At 34.0% G+C, this 16,192-nt stretch overlaps 1 protein-coding gene across 2 annotated transcripts; it reads right to left on the reverse strand.

Moving 5' to 3' along the window:
- Positions 1-1,666: 1,666 nt before the first annotated feature.
- mef2b (myocyte enhancer factor 2b) lies at positions 1,667-15,339 on the reverse strand. 2 transcript variants are annotated; one of them, XM_084117353.1, is made up of 9 exons: positions 15,199-15,339; positions 11,276-11,371; positions 10,512-10,715; positions 9,402-9,524; positions 9,140-9,320; positions 4,362-4,525; positions 2,966-3,062; positions 2,755-2,857; positions 1,667-2,658 (listed from the first exon to the last, which is right to left on the reverse strand). In XM_084117353.1, exons 2-9 carry the CDS (start codon positions 11,327-11,329, stop codon positions 2,334-2,336), a joined length of 1,251 nt encoding a protein of 416 aa, XP_083973479.1. In that variant the 5' UTR covers positions 11,330-11,371; positions 15,199-15,339; the 3' UTR covers positions 1,667-2,333. The 2 variants fall into 2 exon arrangements, with proteins under 2 accessions (XP_083973479.1, XP_083973480.1); XM_084117354.1 differs by having other exon boundaries at positions 4,380-4,525; positions 15,199-15,334.
- Positions 15,340-16,192: the final 853 nt, after the last annotated feature.

Consider the following 16,192-nt stretch of genomic DNA (forward strand, 5'->3'; position numbering starts at 1 on the left):
AGACTGGTGCCAAGTTATTTTCTCTAATGAAGCCCCCTTCTGGCTGTTTGGGACATTTGGAAAACCAATTGTCCAGAGAGGAAAAGGTGAACGCTACCAAGAGTCTTGTGTCATGCCAACAGTGGAAGCATCCTGAAACCATCCATGTGTGGGGTTGCTTTTACATCCTGCAAGAGCAACTTCTCCCAATGATCCTGGAGCAATTTGGAGCTCTGTCACAAGGCAAGAAGAGTGATAATGTAGTGGCCGGAGATCATTACATTGAAACTTTGAATCTGTGGCCAGACAACTCCCTGGGTCTTAATGATAGAGAACCTGTGGTCAGTTCTCGAAAGGCGAGTGGACAAGCAGAAGTCCACAAATTGTGATCAACTGACTCCGAACGCTAATAAGGCAAGAAGGGATCTCCATCAGTCAGGATTTGGCCCAGAAGCTGATATCCAGCATGCCAGAGCGAATTGCAGAGGTTATAAAGAAGGATCAACACTGTAAATATTAACTTTGCATATATTGAATGTTTTTGCCAATAAAAGCCTTTAAATGAAATACGTATAGTTTTCCAGCATACAATATAAACGTGAACAATAATCTATAAAAAAAATACCTGAAGCAGGAAACTGCCAATCCTTTACGAAAATTAACGATGGTTTTACTACAGATAAAACCATGGTTATTGTAGTTAAACCATGGATTTGCTACACTAACCATATTTAAGTAAACTGTGGTTATACAAATGGCAGGCTATAATCAATTCGCAAAAAAAAAAGAAAAAAAACGGTTAACTTAGCTAGGCTACTACACATTTAGCATGGTTAATTTTGGCCACGACAAAATAATAACAAATAATTTTGGCCTATCAATAATTGTTCCTTGACTTCGTTAACTCAGTTAAACATTAAAACTTTTCCAATTCCGATTTTCCAATTCCGAAAACTTTTCCAATTTTCCAATTTGTCAAAAATGTGGTTTCAGACGGTAATTTTACGTTATAGGCCTACTTAATTTTAAACGAGCCAGTGAAGGATAAACGTGGGCTTTATTGTGTTTATAGTTTTACCTTGGATTTCGTTAATTCAAAGAAACATAAGAAATACGTCTTTCCAACTTTATTTTCGGTTGGCAAAACTCCGGAAAACATCGGTTTGTGTCAAGTAAAAGTGCTTTATTACTGTAGGCTACTAACTAACTCTAACTGTCTCTTACAACCTCGTTTCATTATGTCAAGGTTAATACACATCTTCCCTTGTTGTCCCCTGGTACCTCGATAAATACCACGAGAGCGAAAGATTAATATGTAGGCCTATATTGACATAGTATTTACATAGTAGCATACTTCATGCTTTCTATCATGAGAAATGCCCAAATTTACCTCATTATAATCATCGCCTCACTACATTAAACTAATAAAACAAATGCTATTGGTCAACACAGCACAGTCGATAGTAGGCCTAGACCTAACAGCAATTTTGTGTAGTCAGTGTAGCATTTTATTAAGTTAAATTATTTTATGATAACTTATTGTAAATAATTTTAAGTCCTTAAAATAAACAAAGTTCAGTGAGGCCCTCTAATGGCTCAAGTGCATGAACCACTGATTTAAGTTTAGGAAAGTGTTTGAAAATGATGCAACATGCGTTAATAAATGTACGACATACTACTCAAGATGTACAAATGAAATTCTTTAATTATTATAAAATAAAACAAAGGTTAGGCTACAAGGTATCACGTCAACAAGAAGCATTCAGATGTCTGATATGGTTATGTGCCGCCCTCTTATGGACATTGCAACAAACTGACAATACTTCAGGATTGTACATGTTGGTATGCAGCATTCACACAAGCACAAGTGAAAAAACATAAGCATAAAATATGATGTAATATATAGGTAATGCCAGAAATAATGCAAATTAGCAAAAAAAATATCAAGACAACATTGTTTTCTCATATTAAAAAAAAAACGTTGAAAGTAGAAAAGCAGCCCGTTCTGAGTGAAGATCTTTCACATGAACATAATTTTTGGCTCAACAGTAATATACACATGTGAGGAAAAACAGAAATAACATTTCTAATCAGGGTCAACATTGATTTTTGAATGTTGCTCTGGTGAAGTGATAATATTACTACTTTTTACTGGCTCTGATTAAAACATCTCATTAACTGCATGTATATTTAACTTCGAAGAATAGCTGGAGAAAAAAAAAGTGATGTATAGCCTGTTAAGGAAAACAAATATAATGCATGTTTTTTTTATTGTTTTTTTTTTTAATGAAGATTGCATCTCCCAATTAAAAAAAAAAGAAAAGAATTTAAGACATTAATAAAGGATGGGGTAATTATCTTATCCATTCATTACTGATGTCATGTTGTTTCAGAGGCGGGTTGCTTTTGCCCTCCCCGGAGTCTCTGTTTGGACCAGGCTGGCTGGAGTAAGAGGCCTTCTGTATCTCACCCCTATCCATCGCTGTGTATTCCTCGCCCGTGGCTTTGGGCTCTTCCATTGGTGAGTGCTGCAGCATGTGATGGCTGGGGGGCGTGGCTGAGAGCATGTGATCAGGAGAGGCACGCTCTGATTTGATGCTCAGGTTGAGGGAGGGGTGTGGTGGCGAGGAAGGAGAAGAGCACTGCGAAGGGTACGAGCAGTTTCCTCCTGATGCCATCCTGTGGACAGCGGCAGAAATACTTGTAATAAATCATTCATGAATTTATTTGATATCCTTTGTTTTATTCTGTCATGTATGGTTAAAAAAGCCTCACCCAGGGCTCATCATGGACTGGTGGGCATCCTGGTGAGACAAAGGTTGCCAGGTGTTCATAGAATTGCGTTGAAAGCCTACAGTGTAACTCGGGTGGCTGTACTCTAAGACAGAAAGTGACCGTTAATGCTTCTTTTTAACAGTATTAACAGTATTTTTGTTACTGCATTATAATTTTGCAGACTGTGCTCTGAAAAAGAGTGGGCCCCCACCTGAGGCCCCGTAGTTGCCCAGACTGTGCCCCAGTAAGCCTGACTTCCCCATCGCCATCATGTGGCCCCCAGCATGCATACTCTGATAGAGTGCTCTCTAGATAGAAAGCAAACAACAAAAAACATGTAACCACAAGGTTATTAAAATTATATCATAAAGAATATCAGTATCATTAAGTTATATTATATTTACTTTGAGTTTGAGTACAATATAATAATTTAGAAAATTGATATGACAAATATTAATATTATATTTACCGGTAATACTACATATATAGTACAACTTTAAATAATGTATGTTACAACTTCAAATGTATATGAAAAATATTAATATTATACATTTATATTATATTATATAATTATATTATACAATGCATTTATAATATAATATAATATAATTAACTGAAGTTATTATATTATATTATATTATATTATATTATAAATGCATTGTATAATATAATTATATAATCTAATATAATTGTATATGAAAAATATAAATATTATACATTTATATTATATTATATAATTATATTATACAATGCATTTATAATATAATATAATTAATTGATGTTATTATATATTGCTTATCGCATCAATAGTTTTTGGACATTATAATATAATATAATATAATATAATATAATATAATATAATTCATATAATATAATATAATATAATTCATATAATATAATTCATATAATATAATGATTTATCAAATTGATATGACAAATAATACTACATTATGCTATATTATTAAATGTATATAATATAATAATTTATAAAACTGATATGACAAATAATATTACAAATTAATACTGCATTATGCTATGTTATGAAATAATATAATATCATATTGCACATGAATACTACATGAAATGTCGATAATGAAGTCGATAACTTTATGAAATGTCTATAATATAATATAACATGATATAATATAATAATATAACATGATATAACAATATAATAATTTAATAATATTAAATAATAATATAATATTCATACAATTTATATGAAAAATATTAATATTATTAATTATGAAATGTCAATAAAACATGACATATATACACATGCACACACATTTTCATGAATACAATAATTTATAAAATGTATATAAAAAATATTATTATTATAAATGTATATATAATATATAATATAATATTGTTGACAAATATTATGCTCAATTTAGAAATATCATACAACTTTAAATCATGTATTTTCATAAATAATTACATTTGAATATACATGAGCAACTAGAGCACTTGTTAATGACATATTTACACAAAATTAATAAAAGGAGTAAGATAAAGTTCCTTCTTCCTCTGTACTTTAGTCATGTACAGTGACATAATAAAGTTTGGCTATGTATAGTGAGTCATTTCTGTGTATAAGTGAGTACTTTGGTAGACTCTCTCACTGCATTGGCCAAATTGCTGCGGGTTCCACACAGTCCGCTGTGAGCGTCAATGCGACGTCCGTCACTGGTCATATTCAGAGGGGGCGGAGTCTTCATCTCCAAGGCCTTGCTCAGGTTGCCATGGGAAAACATCGAGTAGCCCAGACCTTCAGCCATATGGGAAGTGAAAAACAAGATGTGGTTGAAATTAGTTTTTCAGTTTCTCTCTCCCGTTCTCTCTGTCACTCGCTGAAAGGAGAAGTTTTCCTTCGCAGACAACGTCTCTTCACTATCTGTGCTTGCCACCTGTATGGAAACACACTTTGCTGATAAGTGTGAACTTGTCTTGATGTGATTGATGGCTCTGAATGTCTTGGTAAGGCTAATTTCATTGCAAGAGTTTATGTATCCTAAGTACACACGATCAAATGTTTTGCATAATTTGACAGAATTAGAGGTTGATTGGAAATGTGGGGAAAAAATCAGTTCTCAAGTGCCATTGATTTCTCTGTTTTCATGATACATATATTTCATCTCAAGTTTTAAGCAAGTAATCTTACTTTTGAAAACACTTTTTATGGACAGTCATTGTTGAAAAAATGTTTTATCATACATTTTTTATCATAGAAAGTTTTTATCATAGCTTTTCATTTATAAATAAATAAACTAATGAACAAATAAACACAAAAATAAATAAAGAAGATCTCATAACTTTTGAAAAAAAACCCCAGTAATTTTCACTCAATAAATATATTTTAATGAATTGTTTATTGACACTCTTTATCTAGATTATTATTATATATATTTTTTAAATAATATCGATAACACTTTAAAATAAGGATTCATACTTATTAACAAACAGTAAAAATTATTGTTGGTTTAACTTAAAAAAGTAAGTAACCTGGTTGCCCTAAAATTTTGAGTTCATCGAAATTAAAGATTTGAGTTAATACAATGAAGGAGATTGTTTTATTCAACAGAAACTCTAAATATTATGTTCTCTGAACCACATGAATTATCTAAGTTGATTTGACAAAAGAAAAAAGTTTTTTTTTACAGAGAGAATGAACAATACTTCTACAGCATTTATTAATTTTAGTTAATCGTTAATTTCATAATTTGCTAATATATTATGGAAATCAAAAGTTGTGTCTGTTAACATTAGTTAATGCACTGTGAACTAACATGAACAAACAATGAACAGCCGGATCTTTATTAACTAACATAAACAAAGAAAAAATAAATACTGTAAGAAATGTATTGCTCATTGTTAGTTCATACATTAACAAATGTTAACCAATGAGACCTTATTATAAAGTGTTACCATAATATTTTTCATCGTTAAGTTTCATTTTTGTCAGAATAAATGAAGGTTTAAAAATGTTAAAATAAAGGAAAGCATGGTTAAAAAATAAAATAAAATCAAAGACAATTTTATTAATGTGACCTTTGACCAGGAAAATAAATCATGTTATTTGTAAGTATCAAGCCCTGGGACATTAAAGCTCCCACAGTTAAAGAAAAAATCACACGTTAAACCTGAAAACCTGAACGTCTGCCTCTACATCAAACTATTTCATATTCCATTTCAAGACCACCGTCACAATTAGAAGCTGCGTTCTGATGCATGTGACACTTCTGCTAGCTTTTAGCGCTGGATTCTGACCACAGGTCGCTTTGAGTAGAATATTCCTATGCTGCACTACTAATAGTAATATGGAGGCGCTGCATCAAAGTCCAGCAGGTGTGACATTCTGCTCAGAAACCACAGCTCTGTCTTCAGCTACTGTTTCATATGTGTGTCTGTATGTGTGCGTGGTTGAGACGGTGGGCTGTTTCATATATGAGAACTTCCTGTGCGCAAGTACTAAAATACTCAACTTGGGGAGCGTTCCCCACTGCCTTTCAGTGTAACACCATCCGATAATGACTATAATAAGTGGTAAACAGTTTTAGTGGTTTGTCTACTAAACATTTAGTGGAACAGAAATACGGTTTATGTGGTACATATACCGTAGTTTATGTAGTTAAAACCACACTATGTAACCTTTTTTGTTCGAAGCAAACAAAATTGTTTGAATAAATAATGACTGAGTACCCAAACTAACAAGGAATATTCTCAGAATTTTGGATTACAAGGTTTTCTCAAAGTTATGAGTTATGATCAAACGTTCTTCTAGTAATCTGGACTTTAATGTTCTCGAAACATTATTGAATATTGTTCATGGAACGTTTTCTGAAACGTCGTTGGTTGTTTGTCTAATGTTTTTTAAATGTTAGCCTTTAAATTAAAAAAGTAAGTAACCTGGTTGCCTTAAAGGGTTAGTTCACCCAAAAATGAAAATTCTGTCAATAATTCCTCACCCTCATGTTGTTCCAACCCCGTAAGACTTTCGTTCATCTTCGGAACATATAGATATTTTTGATGAAATCTGAGAGCTGGCTCACCCCTCCATAGGCTACAAGGTAATTTCATCTGCCAGCCCAGAAAAGTTAGTAAAGACATCGTTAAAATAGTCCAAGTGACTACTGTGGCTCAACCTTAAGTTTATCAAGCGACGAGAATACTTTTTGTGCGCAAAAAACAAAACAAAAAATAACGACTTTATTCAACTCTTCATTTTCCTCTGTGTGGGCCTCTGAGTGAGTTCACGAGAGCGCCACGACGCATGCGCGAGACCTGAGAAGATGGTCCATCTGAGAAGATGATCATGATGGTCATGATCATTTGATGGGAAAGTGTGAAAGGTAAGCCATTCATTTTGCGGCATCCAGGAAATGCACACTTTAGAACCATTTTAAACTCTACATCGAGACCCATCTGCGTCATCTTCTCAGTTCGCGCATGCGTCGTGGCGCTCTCGTGACCTCACGTCAGAGGCCCACACAGAAGAAAAAGAATGGTTGAATAAAGTCCTTATTTTTGTTTTTTTTGTTTTAAATTTAAGTTTAATTTAATTCAAGTAAATTGAACTTAAAAAAATGAGTTAATACAATAAAGGAGATTGGTTTAACCAACAGAAACTCAAAATATTATGTTATCTGAACCACATAAATTATCTAAGTTGATTTGACAAAAGAATAAATGTTGTGAAAGCAAATCATTTAAATTAGAAAAATTATATGAGCAATAAGTTATGACAACATATGTTTTTACATTGCTTCAACTCATCAACATAAGATAAGCAATTTTCTACTTTTTTTGTTATACAAGATTCAAGTCATTTTTTAAGTAAGTTTAATGTAATTTAAGTTGAAATAACTTAAACATCAAAGTTGATTGTACTTAAAAATTTAAGGCAGCAGCTTTTTGTTTCAGAACGTTCAGAGAACATTCAAAAGTAATGTTCTCAAAATGTTTGCAAGATGATAAAATTAAATGTTTCCTTAAAGTTCGCATAACAACAACAACAAAAAAACGTAAAAAACTGGACGTGTTTAAAGTTGAGAACATTCAGAATAATGCTTTCGTAACTTAATGGGAACGTTAGCAAAATGTTCATTGAACATATTTTTGTTTGCTGGGTAAAGCCATCGTCCAAACTGTGTTTTGCCTTACAATAAATGATTATGGTGAGCCTATAATAATTGTATTTTAGAGTTGTCGGGACAGATTTCCTGGGAAAATAGACCATTTGGGTGTTTGCAAACATTGATGACATGTTTTGTGGGCGGAGCCAACCTAGTGGCAGGAAGCCACGGAATAAAAGTATAAAAAAGGCAATTTCGAGTTTATATCACAATTCTGCTTTTTTTTCCTTGCAATTCTGAGTTTATATCTCACAATTCTGATGTGAAAAGTAGGGTAATCATCACAGGTTTCATCAGCCCAGCACGTTTGTTTAACAGCTTGCACCCATTAACGTCTGTGTTTCACTTCAAAGGAAACTTTGATGACGGTATTCTGTAAAAAATAAACACCATCTTCTTTTTTTTCATTCTGATTCTGACATCTAAAGGCACAACAAGTCATTTTCTCTCTTATTTCATGGATCTCACCCCTTTTCCTCAACTTGTCACCACTGTTTTTCTGCCACCACAAAGCTAACATAGCTGCAAATGACGTAACTGTGACGTCTGCTCCCAAAAAAAACGTATGTAGCCCCGCCCCTTTTTAGCGCCGCGCTCGTTGTGTAATGTCTTCTGGTTTGTATTTCCACAGCATGAAGGTAAGATCTTACGGATTTATGAATGAACCGCTCATTTTAAAATCTTCTGACATTTGTTATGACATTCGCTTCAAACATTACAATGCTCATGATAACTTTCGTTAACTCTACAATAAGTAAATCCACTTCACCAGCTAATTACTCTGCGACGATTTGCCGCAAAAACTGAAGTTCAAAGACAAAATTCGAAAGATGGCTGCGCTCATGTTTCTCTGGCGCAAAAGGTCTATAGCTTCCAAGCAAAACGGGAATGTGACAGTACCCGTAACAAAACAAGAATCAACATTTGCATAGCATTATGTATTCTGTGCACTGACTAGGTTCAAAAAACAATGTTTATGTTGATAACAACGCCAATCTCTAAACCAGTTACTACTCTACTTGCCTTTAAATAGCCCATGCTAAGTTATAGTATCCACCATTATCTGATATGAATGCCAATTGTTATGTCTACTGCCAGAACTGGCAATTTTTTGTAACGTTATTTAAAAATGTTTTTATTGAAGATACATGCGTAGCTTTAAATATAGAACTAGCCTTTATTTTAATAGTAAATGACAAGTGTAGTTATGTTATCAAATATTTAGAAATGTCTTGGGTGTTTTCTAATACCTGCATGCGGTCCCATAAGGGCCGGGTGAGAGTTGGAGCTGACAGAACTGGTTGAGCCCGGCCTGCTACACAAAGGTTTGTAGGATGGAGTCCGATGGGCACCCAGGTTTGGATTGGAGGAGTTGCTGTAGCCGTTTTCAGTACTTGCACCCATCACTTCTGAAGGGAGGAGCGATGGAGCCTAATGGATTTATAACAGTACTTCAGAAGAACGCATATGCACATTCGGCTCAGAAATTGCCATCTGAAAGATTCTACTAACATAATAGCGTTGGCGAGCGATGGAGAGGTCCATGCCGTCGTGATATTTCTCCGTTCCCATCGGCACGCTGTCTTCGTGTTCGAGCTCTGAGCTCTCCAGTCCCAAACCTTTCCTTCTCAAAGTCTGGAGCGCTCAGAGAGAAAGAGGGTGGAAGAGAGGAGAAAAGAGAGAATAGTATGAGGAGAAGTTGGATCAGGAAATCACACAGGCTGAATTCGAACCCATTTGAGCACCACAGCTCGGATATAATTCTGTTTTCTAATGAAATACTAAAAGAAATGTAAAACTTTACACAATTTTATGTTAGATACAATGTATATATATATATATAAAGCTAAATATACAAAGTGCAACACAAATATATAAGCTATTATTTTATAACTAATATATATACACACTAAAGTTTTTTTGTTTTTGAGAGAAGTCTCTTATGCTCACCAAGGCTGCATTTATTTGATACAAAATACAGTAAAAACTAGTATTAGTACAGTTTAAAATGTACAAATGTTCAGCATCATTATCAGTCACATGATTCTTCAGAAATCATTCAGAAAACATGCTGATTTGATGCTCAAGAAACATTTCTTATAATTATCAGTGTCGAAAACAAGTGTGCTGTTTAATATTTTCATGGAAATCATGATATCTTTTTTCAGGATTCTTATAAAAATGTCAAAAGAACAGCATTTATTTAAACTAGAACTTTTGTGACATTATAAATATCTTTACTGTCACTTTTGACCAATTGATTGTGTCCTTGCTGAATAAAAGTGTTAATTCTTTGATTCCAAACTTTGTATATTTTTAAATATATGTATATTTTTTCCATTATATTTCATTATAATTATAAATAAAGCAGTTTCACTAAAGGTCTGGATTTTTTGCTCTAAATATACAGGCAAATCTACAAATCTGTTCAAGACACAACATCTCCAGCTTCATGTTGATCAAATTCTCATAGTACGTCTATATTATGCCTGTTTAAAATTGGGACTTTGTTTGGTTAATTTACAATTAAATTAAGCACAGTGAAACCATAGTGGTAGCCCACCTGATTTGGTGATTTATTAATAATGAAAACACTTCAGAAGGGAGAGATTTGGCATGTACCTCCAGTATGTCAGTATTTGTACGGCTCTCATGAGGTTCACTGTATTCGGTGTACTTTAACAGAACTTTGTCCATATCAGTGCTGGCGTACTGGAAAAGACGGTTAGTGCTGTTGAAGATGATGAGAGCGATCTCACAGTCGCACAACACGCTCAGCTCGTAAGCCTTTTTCATCAGACCAAATTTGCGCTTGGTAAATGTCACCTTGAAGAAGAGAACAAACCACAGGACTATTGTTACAAAAACATCTGATAGATGCCACAAAGCTATAATGGTTTAACTTCTCACGCTGTATCTTTTCGGAGTCTTTTTTTGGACATGTTTTCTTCACTCTTAAGTAAAAGACGTGTCTCACACCTTGAGATAATTTGACCTGGATTAAAATATCTCTTTCTGATGTAGAGCAAACATTATCTTAATCGTTAATCAGGTGTGAAAACATCACATAATTTAGTCCTGGTGGTCTGAAGAGAAAGGTTTGAAAATAGTTTGATGTCATACTATATATTATTAAAAAATATCTTAATTTAAATATAATTTTCTTTGCCCCTAAAGTAACTTTTTGGCTGTCAAAACCAACACTGTGTGGGCGGAATAAAAAAAAATAAAAAAATCACTGATAATACAGGCTAACATCCACCAATCAAAACCAAGCCCCACCCAACATTACTTCCTACTTAATATTCACTTTCACACAGAAAACGTTTGAATGTCATTTCCTGTTGAATTTAAACAGCGTGGTATGAAGTGAAAAGAGTACAGACCTGACGATTTCGCTGATCAAGAATCCGAGATATCTGTATTTTCTTCCGCCCCATGATGCTTTGTGTTCAGAGCGGGATTTTTCTAAATCAACAGGGCTAAAATGTAAAAAACAAAATGTAATTTATTAGTAGAATGTGTGGCATGTGAAACACTTTATTAAATGTTTATATAATTTACAGAAAATAACAGAGATATGAGAAATTGAGCATAATATATTATAAAAACACTATATTTTGTAGTAAAATAGTATATATCTTAATGCACAACAATTCACAATAATCATATTTCTGCAGAAACATATGTATTGCTTTTGTAAATATAATGGTAACTGCTCATGCGTGATGTGTTCGACCAATACCAACTTCAACCCCAACTTCCCATCCAAGGATTACGGACGTTTGTGTACTTATACCCTCCAGAGGGTTAGTTGGGAGTAAAGTTAGCCCAGGCGCGCAGGCTAACACCCCCACAGTCTGGGTTATCCCAGCACAAACATGAGCGTTTCCACAGGGCACAGGTTAAAAATATGACATCTCTATTTAAAGGTAGAGTAAAGTTAGCATTAGCGTTACAACCACACTTATAATAATAGTGTTTCAATGAAGGGAAAGTTCCTGTCCACCCCCTGTTCTCCCATGAGCGAAATGGACACCAACAGTTGATTTTGGGATGGGGGAGGGGTAGTAAAGTTTCCTAGTTGAGGGTCATCATTCATCAGAAAAGTTTGAGCCAATTAGAGATAATTGATGATGCATTTCACAGATCTTAGCCTGGGTGATTGCTATAGCTAAAGCTAACAACTTTGGCTTAAAAATAAAACGTTAAAAATCTGCACTCAATACATCTGCTTTGCTATTTTAAAGCACATTTCATAGTGAAGTTGAACTAGAATAACTATTTTTAGAGCTAAAATGCTAGTAGCTAACAATTTTGGTGAGTTTATTGCAGCTAGAATCTGCTAAGCTGTTAGCTGCATTTGACGACACTGAGATCTAGTTGCTGACATAAAAAGCACAAAAAAAAACATGAATATAGTCATTTGATGTTGATAAGAAGCACACTTAATCTGACATAGCAAAAAGATCTGTAGGTCTACGTTAGGCTTGAAGCTTCATTTGTCTTGGCCTATAAATCAGTGAAATACAATCATAAAGTTGGCTTTGCTAATGTACTTGCTATCAATCCCACTGGGAAATGTCTTTCAGACCTACCCCTACTGTTAGCATAGTGGCTAGCTGCTAATGTAAAAGCCCCGGGACTTCAGCTATGCTTTTTTCCTCTCATATATTAGGCATGTGTAACCTCATCTATTTTTAAAATCTTAAAGCCAATGGTTTACGGAGAGAGCGCCGCTGTTCCCACGATCCATGAGTGCCCGTTGCCACACCCACCCCTTGGCACACAGGCAGACAAGTGGAGGAATCCTTGTTTTGTGCCATTATAACCATATAAAGAGAATACCAGAATGATATTCTCCATGCGCACACACACACACACACACACACACACACCTAAAGGATTTGACAGGTGGCCTACATCAGGGTCAGGCAGTTGGTCATGAGATATAAATGTAATGCGAGGAAGTGAGAAGCATTTGTGACAAGATTGCTATCACCAAACTATGTGTCGGGCTAAGTTTAAAGTTCCTCAAATTTGTCAATGCATTTGCTTTTGCATCTTGCAAACCAATGTGACTATAAGCGACATTACAAAGTTCATCTTTAACTCTGGTTTTCAGTGACTTGTCTCAAAAACTGATTTATGATGCTATAGTAGACATAACCACAGACAGAAATGCCATGTACAACACACTCTTCATGGCAATTCATAAATACGTTTTGGCGAATTTTTGTTTTCATGCCTATGTTATGCACCACCGACGGTTATAGGAGTGAAAATCATACATTTTCGCATGAATCAAATTGTACGAACTCAACCAATTTGCCAAAACGTAAAATTGTTACATTTTCTTATAATATATACACAAAAAACACTTAATTTTAACATAAATTAATTTTTACATAATGTAAAATAGTTAGAAAGAAGCACGATGATAAATCTTTATATTAAAATGCTATTTTAAAAATATATAAAATATACAATAATATATATTTTCTTATTTATACATTTATATATTTTCTTATATATTATTTATATATTTATAAATATTTTCTTATAAAATGCAACAAAAAATTGAACTGGAAATTCACGATTCGGTTTTAACAAACAAATGCATTACGGAAATTTGACTAATTTGAATAGATTGCACACAATTAAATAGTGACAAAATGTTAAAAAAAAATGTGTTGCTCAATGAGCTACTGCATACAGAAAAATAAAATAAAAATTCAAGTGTAATTTACTGATTCAGCACATGAAATTACATTTTTTTTTAAAAATGAAAAGACGTAATATTAGTAGTTCGTAATATTGCAACTATTGCACCTCTGGATCCTGTCTGCCCTCGGTATACATTCAGCTTCCTTTGCGATTCTCCCAAAGGCCAGACAGTGGAAAAGAATCCACACAAACAGTGGCAGTGTTACATAGCACTCGCTTTGGGGCCGGAGGGAACTAATTTCTGGGTCCCTCATGAGGACAACACCACCAGAGCTCCAACAACAAACACCTTTTGTGGAGACTAGTCAAAGCTGTTGGAGCTGGGGAAGGCAACTAAATGAGCTCTAGAACACTAGAGCAAATAATTATTTGCTAATGGACGTCAAAACTGTTTCAAAACCACATGCAACTGGCACCTGTAGCGTACAGACACTTCAGCTGTTGGTGGCTGAAGCTAATGGTTTGGTATGCGCATGCATCGTGGGATGAGAAACCTGGGTGAGCCAAAAATAGTAAGTAAGACTTATATTTGCATACCAAATGACAAGTGCAAACGGTCTAAGAAGCACAATAAGCAAAAGGAAGGCTGCATATGCTTTACAAATGGTTATGGCACAACATTATCGTTTGTATTATTATTAAAGCACTTAAATTGTGCCGCAGTAAATGCACAGTTTTAAGTCACGCGCTGGACGTATGGTTTCTGTATTTTGCAAAATGCAGCAAGGTCCCTGGGGTTTAAAATTACATCCAGGTGCAAGGACATCTATTAGATGACACAAATGAGTTTTGCCGCAGGATTTCACCTTTTGTTTGACCTTTGTAGGCTGTTCAAGTGGCAAAACCTGCAACTGCAAGGTTCTAGGGTTTGATTCCCAAGGAGTGCGCATTGCATACTACAAATTTGTACATTTAGAATGCAATATAAGTTGATTTGCCAAAAAAAAAAAAATAATCTGCTAAATCAAAACGTATAATTGCATATCCCAAAGGAATAATCATCTTGAAATAACGCTAAAACGGTAAATCTGCACATTAACCAGTGTGTTGAGGGAAAAAAAGCGTTAATAACACTTTATGTAATAAATAATACATTCTGCATTAGTTTCTCACATTCTCAAGGTAACACGTCGATAGTGGCTTGATTAGAACTAGTGAGTGAACGAAAGGCCTTGTTTTTGTGCTGATCTTCTATGCTTTAAATATTTAATTGTATATATATATATATATATATATATATATATATATATATATATATATATATAGGCTATATATATAGGCTATATATATATATATATATATATATATACACACACACACACTTATATATATATATGTATATATATATACACACACACACACACACTTATATATATATATATATATATATATATATATATATATAAATATACATACATCAAATGTTAATAGTTATATAAATAGTTCAACCTGTCATTCCAATAACTCTCCTATTTCAGGGTCACTCAAATGTAAGACTAAACGCAAAAATATAGCAAGCTACACTGTTATATACTTATATAGGCTATAACTATAGCTATTTAAAAATAATAATATATCTCACCTGGTTTTGACAATTAACCAGTCGGTTGAGTCGTTAAGAACAGCGTCACCGGTCAGCAAAAGAAGATGGATGAGTTGAATGAGTTGGTTGAGTTCACATCACCTGATGATCGTCGAGCTCTTTTTGACAACAGCGCATCTCCAGCTGTTCTTACTGTAGCAGCATCATGCGGAGAATACCACGCCCCCTCAGCGTTTCCATTGGATGAAAGAGACGCCAATCATCTCCAGCTGTTCCTACAGCAACGTCATCATACAGAAAATGCCACGCCCCTCCGGCGTTCCCATTGGCTGAAAGAGACGCCCATCACCTTCGTCTGTTCTTGGTCTCATACGGCTCTGTCGAGTTTTATTGGCTGCTAAAGACGCCATCACTTTCATTCTGTCACTCATTTAATGAAAACCTCATCCGATACTCTAAATGGACACTTAAATATTAAGCGTACAAGGGTTATATTTAAAGATGTTTTTAAAGTGAAACAGCGAAAAGAAGGAACTAGCCTAGCTCTCTCTCTCCATAAGAACACTGTCGTTTAGCATATCAACACTTTATAATAACGTTTATTAAGAACAGTTATTTAGTTTGGCAGAAATTAATTTATTTATAGAAACGTGGGGAAAACGTTATGAAACAATGTTATATTTATATTTTATTAATTATAATTCATAAATATGTGTATATAACACTTTTCTAGGAAAAATCTATTTTCTTATTAATGATTCACATTATTAAAATTAATCTGAAATTCCAAAAATACCTATAGGCTATCTTATTTTATTTACAGTACTGTAATCATTTTTTAGATATATATTCACAATTTCATAGAGGACAGAACTTCATTGCATGCACTTTCATCTCAACATGTAATGCAACTTTAGCTTTATAGTGTAAAATATCTTCGCAGACTCGCACTGGCTACTTCCCATAAAAAGTGACAATGAGATGCACATCTACTGTACATGCTGTGAAGAGGTTACTAATATCTCTCAGCATT

The sequence above is a fragment of the Abramis brama genome (genome assembly GCF_963993115.1).
Source record: "Abramis brama genome assembly, chromosome: 6".
Taxonomy (NCBI): domain Eukaryota; kingdom Metazoa; phylum Chordata; class Actinopteri; order Cypriniformes; family Leuciscidae; genus Abramis; species Abramis brama.

What these genes read in the sequence shown, in the direction of transcription:
- mef2b (XM_084117353.1), bottom strand. Translation starts at nt 11,329, where the DNA reads ATGGGGCGGAAGAAAATACAGATATCTCGGATTCTTGATCAGCGAAAT. An exon ending in CCTTATGGGACCGCATGCAG is followed by an intron (nt 4,526 to 9,139) that starts GTATTAGAAAAC and finishes ATATGGCTGAAG; the next exon opens with GTCTGGGCTACTCGATGTTT. An exon ending in CAGTCCATGATGAGCCCTGG is followed by an intron (nt 2,659 to 2,754) that starts GTGAGGCTTTTT and finishes CGCTGTCCACAG; the next exon opens with GATGGCATCAGGAGGAAACT.